General features: G+C 40.4%; 1 protein-coding gene across 4 annotated transcripts in view; it reads right to left on the bottom strand.

Annotated features, from left to right (window-relative positions):
* Nucleotides 1–3,589: 3,589 nt before the first annotated feature.
* tcerg1l (transcription elongation regulator 1 like) overlaps nucleotides 3,590–6,004 on the bottom strand; it is a 45,793-nt gene continuing 43,378 nt past the window's right edge. For 3 of the 4 annotated variants that reach the window (XM_026315639.1, XM_026315641.1, XM_026315640.1), the window contains exons 14-16: nucleotides 5,834–5,923; nucleotides 5,580–5,698; nucleotides 3,590–5,114 (exon numbers count right to left, since the gene is read on the bottom strand). In XM_026315639.1, the coding sequence (XP_026171424.1) occupies nucleotides 4,958–5,114; nucleotides 5,580–5,698; nucleotides 5,834–5,923 (366 nt within the window). In that variant the 3' untranslated portion in view covers nucleotides 3,590–4,957. Of the gene's footprint in view, nucleotides 5,115–5,579; nucleotides 5,699–5,784; nucleotides 5,924–6,004 lie in introns of those variants that run through there. The other variant, XM_026315642.1, reaches the window with a different exon arrangement.

The following is a 6,004-nucleotide window of genomic DNA, read 5'->3' as shown; positions in this document are numbered from 1 at the left end:
TACCACCTTTACCTGCAGGCTGTGCCCCCCCCCACTGAGCTGTCAATCTGCACTTTGACTACATCAGCACCTGTACACATATACATGTACAAATACACACACAAGCACAACCATGAACTGTGTTATGTCACCACCAAACCAACCAATCAGTCTTTTCTGATTTGGCGCCTGTCAAGATAAGTACAGTCAGATTTTATTTCTATAGCCCAACATCACAAATGTTCTCTCAAGTGGCTTTACAGGCTGATACCCCGTTCTTAGACCTTTAAACCGGTCCTCTCTCAAAAAACTTGCAACGCAGGAAAGAAATAGGAGAACAGGAACTAATTTTACAGAATATAGTAATAGCAATATAGTACATTTACAGCATAGACAATGAAAATGACCAAATTTTATAAATTTCAAACCAATATCTGACCAGTTAATGTTTTATTGTCACAGAAAATGTAAGCTTTGAAAAAGTAATCAGGGTTGTTTTTAGTTAAACTGTTGTCTTAAGGGTTGTATCAGTAGTAGTACAAGTTGCAGCATTCAAAAGTAATCATAGTAGTTGTAGAAAAGTCAGTTTTGGGTGTTTCAGTATGATAGTAGTAGTATCAATATCAGAAATAGAGACTAACAACAAAAGCAATAGAAGTACTAGTAATACTAGTAAATACTTGTACACTGTATCGTTCCTTTAGTCTGAACTCAATTCACCTGAAACTAATTATGTCTGTTTAACACAGGAAAGGTGAATTTCTTACAGGTGAACTGATGCTGTCATGGAAACCCAGAGACACTGAAACATATAAATACATGGTTGTTTCCATGGCAACACCATCAACCCAGCTGTTACCAGCAATGTACACATTTGAACACACAGCTCAGGTCTAAGTGATAAGTGAAGCGATAAATCACTCACCGTCCAATGGGAAGCCTCCGACACTGCATTGCTCTGTGTGTCAGTGGTTTAGCCTCCTCTCCACAGCATGCTAACAGCAGCTAGCTTCACTGCAGCTATCACTGACCTGTGGGTGCTGCCAGCATCGGCCTCCCTCACCTGTCTCTATCTGTCTGTCTGTCTGTCTGTGGTAGCGGTTAGCACTTAGCTCCTGTCAATGTGTGTTTGTGCCACTGCTGTTAGCATCTCTGCAGCCTTTGCTGGCGTCATCTCCTCCTCCCAGCATCCCTCAGTGTGATGGAGAGCTGAACCAGCACAGCTCTGGCTCCCTCTGCTGCACACACACCATCACTGCACTAATTCATCAGCAATAAAATTAATCAGTCCTGATTTAAGGAGCATCACAGCAGATAATTTGTTTTATTTCTCCTTTATGCTGAAGTTTATTTTATATAGTTTTACATTTTCCCTATTCTGACAGTTTTCCTCAGATTGTACTCCTGGACTTGTATGAGGTTAGATTAAAATCAGAAATCGCAACTGTTACAAACTAAATTTGGAAAGTGCAGACTTTTAAAACTGACAAATGCTAATGTGATATGTCTGCAATAATAAAAATGAATGATGTAAAAATAACTCACTTCAGAGACTGTGAAGAAGATATTACTTTTTCAGCTTTGCATTTTGGGGTTTCTCTTGCTAAAAGGGGCATTGGGGGTGTTTGGTCCAGGTACAGCCACAGTTTAGTAAGCCCATGTTGACTATTCAGGTTATGTGTTTATCCATCAGTCCAATCACAGGAGCTCCACCTGACAAATAGAATTAATTCAATCATATGACAAATTTCTTTCTTTTCTGAGTTGTGCTCAAGGTCTGCAAGGCATAGTTCAAAACCTTGAAGATACAGAAAAGACTGGAAGGGAGAAAATGAAATTCTCATCTTGTTTTCAATTGTCTCTATCCTTACTCTTCTATACTAAAGCTGAAAAACAGCCCAAACAGGTAAAAACCAAAAGGCACAACAAAATCAACTGTGACAAGCCCCAAATGTTCCAGATTCACTTGTCATCTGATTTAATTAATTTTTTATTGGGTGGTTTATTAATATGAGCTGAGGTGAATCTGCCATTTCTTACTAATTCTGTGTCTTAAGTGTCACTGTCAAATATTTCCCTAAATACATAATCTCATTAAAACCCAAACTACCGCAAGTCCAGCATCTGCCCAAAAAAGAAATGGCTGACAGTATTTTTGGAAACTCGGTAGGATTTTTTAAGCACTTATGTGATTTTATTTTGCATTTTATTGTGAAGTAATTTTATTTGTAAAAGGTGCTATACAAATAAACTTTACTTACTTACATCCAATATGTTCAAAGGGTGCAGGTGAGGGGTTATGAGGGGATATGAGGGGATCACTAGACTTCTACAATGACCAGAAGACCCTGTGACACAACTGCTCCAAGATTTGTCAGTCGAAATAAGAGGTAACGAGAAGCAGCCGAAAGCTTAGTAAGTTTTCTGAGATTTAAAAAAATTTTCAGACATTTGCAAAGAACTTAAAATGTTAAGCTCTGTTCCAGATTTGGACTTTTATTTCACACCGACGAGACTAAAACTTTAACACCAGAAACATGTTTCAGGACAGCGCTGTCTCTTTGGAGATAATCAATAGATAGACACGGTTCAGTCTTAAACGGCTGCTGTAACCTCAACTAACCACCAGGTGTCACTGTACCACTGAATGCCTCTCCTCCTGTCGCCTCAGCGAGGAGATGGCACCAAACAAGACATCCACACTCACTGCAGCCAAATCTGGATGAAAGGACAACTGATGGTCAGTAATTTCATTCAAATCCATTTTATAATTAGCACAATGGTCCCAGCATGTGTCCCCAGTTTAATGTCAACATGTTGATTATAATGAATATATCAGGACCATTATTGATTACTTCTCCCACTGGTTTGCATGTCCCGCTCTGTCACGGATGTTCAGACCCGAGCTGGTTCTCTGGGGCCAAATTAGTTTTAAGATTTTTACTGTCTCAGTTTTGTGTTTGCAAGAATGAAATAATTCACATATTTATAATGAAGTATGTGAAAATTAACCAATGTCATCAGCAGTTTTATTTAGCTCCATGGTTCATTTTAATGTCACCTCCTGCACGTCTGGTGTTCAGGCTTTGACCTATGATCTCAGCAAACATGTCAACATGTCTGATGGGGAAAAACATCATCCAGATCTCCATGCAGACCTGATGATGACAGGCTATACCACAAAAACATGGTCCTCACACAAAAATCCATTGCTCAACGACATGAAACGAGAATATTAGTTTATGTCAGGGTCCTCACTAGTATAGAAATGTGTCTGTTTGACCAACCAGAGGTAAAGGCTGAATTTGCATCGGGAAACCACCAATCAGAGAACAACAGGACGTTAACCAACACCAACACACCCACAAACAGAAACAATGACAGGTCATTTTCTGGGGAAACTCTCAGTACAAGTCAGGAAAAAACATTTAATATCAAAATACTGTCAAAAAGACATGGAGAGGACCACCAACCCTTTGCAACTCTGCCACAACCAGAACCACAACTAGATGTCTTTGAGCAATTTTATAAAACAGAAAAAAAAAAAAAATCACCTCTGTCATCATTGTGCCAAAAAAAAAAACAACAAAAAAAAAAACAAAACCCTGAATATGTCAAAAGTACAATTTTGGGTGAATTTTACCTGTCACACACAGACAGAAACAAAATGTCTGAATCATTTACAGCGCACGTCAAAACACTGTGTGCATGTGTGTGTGCATGCACGTGTGTGTGTGTGTGTGTGTGTACCCATAATTGTCTTCCTCTATAATGATCTGAAGTTGCCATGGCAACTGAAAAACAGCATGTTGCACTGAATACTGTAATTGCAGAAAAACAGATCACCTGCACCTGTCATGTGACCCTCACCATAAAGATTACCACAACAGGAAGTTCACCTGTCACCTGTAAACAACAGGTTTATTTGAAACACATCATAAACAACAGCCAATGAAAAATCAGAACACAGTTCAACACACAGACACCATCCAATGAGAAGTCAGGACAGTAAAAAAAAAAAAACACCCAATGTGACAGGGCACCAAGTCTATCCAGTCACAGCTGAGAGGGGCGGCACCTACATCAGGTCAAAGGTCATTTCTGTCCATTTACAGCAGCAACTTCACAACAATCATATTCATGAAAATTATACACAAAGTAGGTGAATCTCGTTTAAGCAGGAGGGGGGAGGGGATGGGGGTCATCCACCTGACTGGACCATCATGCTATGAGGAACTAAAGTGGCGCCAATACCTGTCACATGACCCTCAGCTGACATTAATGTCCCTCATTGACCTGCAGCAGGAGTTTTGTGTTTTGTTTTAGGAGCATAGAGAGATTTACCACTGTCAGTTCATTTACATTTGATTTAAGATCCTGCAGTAAGAACAGTCAGTCAGTTAGTCAGACAGACAGTTGGTCAGATAAAGAATTAGTCAAAGACTGACAGTCAGACTGACAGACAGTCAGACAGACAAAGAATCAGTTAGACAGACACAAAAAGACAGAAAGACAGTCAGACAGACAGACAGACAGACAGTGAGTCGGTCGGTTGGGCAGAAAGACAATTAGTCAGAAAGAGACAGACAGACAGACAAATCAACAGATAATGTCTTTGTGCTCTGATTCTTCTGAGGTTTAGTTCAGTCCAGTCTAACCAGTTTAACAGAGTTCTTCTCACATCTTGGTAAGACTTTAACCAGTTCAAAGGTCCACATTGACTTCAATACGCTACAGACACCAGTCTTTCTGGTCCATCTCCAGTTGTGGGCCATCTATAAAACAACAAATAAAAAGTGAAAACCACTCAGACACTGCTCATTTGGTGCTCACTATCTGGTCTGGTATCCCCATCAGAACCAGGATTGGCTCAGCCATCATGAAAGAAAGGTTCTAAAAGGTTTGGGAAGGTCCTGGATGAGAGCTACCAAGATTCTAAATGGTTCTGTAAGGTTCAGTATGTAGACCTGTGTTGTTCTCATCTTATCTTCCTCAGCCTTGCTCTGTTCTCCTTGTCTCGTTTCTTTAAGGATGTCATGTAATGGTTGAAGAGGACTTCCTGTTCCCTTTTCCTGTTGAGAGCGCTGAACCGCTGGTCACCACGGTAACGAGTACAGAACTCCTTGAACGTCAATCTGCAGAGAAAAATTCAGAGCATCATCATTGAGCTCACCAACCAAGGAAGCCATGAGTAGACTAGTACCATCAGTCACTTCTACTCCAACCTGATTTATGAAATCACCAGTCGAATCACCAGTCGACGAATCCAGTTAGACGCCAAGAACTCGTGACTTTACACACAAACTAAGTGAAGGATTTAAGGGGTAAGAGCTGGTAAAACCCAGTCCTGAAGCTTTTACTTTGACTTTAAATTCATTCATTTCTTTCTGATGTCCAGGCTGCAGATTTAGTTTCTGTCTGCTGAGAATAAAACAACTGTGTACCAACAACACAGAGAGCATCAGCTGTCAGCCCAGTGATCTGACAGGTAGACTACCACCTGCCACTTCAGGTGAAGAGGTGGACTCAGGTCAGATCTAAATTTTATAGAAACAGATGAATAATTAAGAGTCATGTGGTGAATAATGAATGAATGATACCTGCTGGTTATGTTCACCTCCTCGAGCAGCTTTTTGAACTCTTCTCTGGCTTTCTGCAGTTTACTCTTCTTCTCTTTGTATTCATCTTTTACCCTGCTCTTCACAAACTGATCAAACACCTGCACACATAGGTAAGAGTGATGTCAGAGTGACATCATAAACATTTGCCAAACACAAGACATGAGAATACAAACACAACAGCCACCTCCAGTTCTTTAACATCAGAACAGTGTAAATTAAATGAAGTTTTGAACCCGTTTCCTCTGATCTGAAGTCAGCAGAAGGTATCGAGGATCGAACACCATCTTATGCAGCTCCTTCTCCCAGGTGGAGAACGCCGACACCTGAGACACATATCAGCATGGGTCTTCTATAGTGGGCACCAACATACAAACAGGTGTTTCTCTGTGATTTACATCAGCTGT

Source organism: Mastacembelus armatus, chromosome 19, assembly GCF_900324485.2.
Source record: "Mastacembelus armatus chromosome 19, fMasArm1.2, whole genome shotgun sequence".
Classification (NCBI taxonomy): Eukaryota; Metazoa; Chordata; class Actinopteri; order Synbranchiformes; family Mastacembelidae; genus Mastacembelus; species Mastacembelus armatus.
This window is presented reverse-complemented; position numbering and strand designations above follow the sequence as displayed.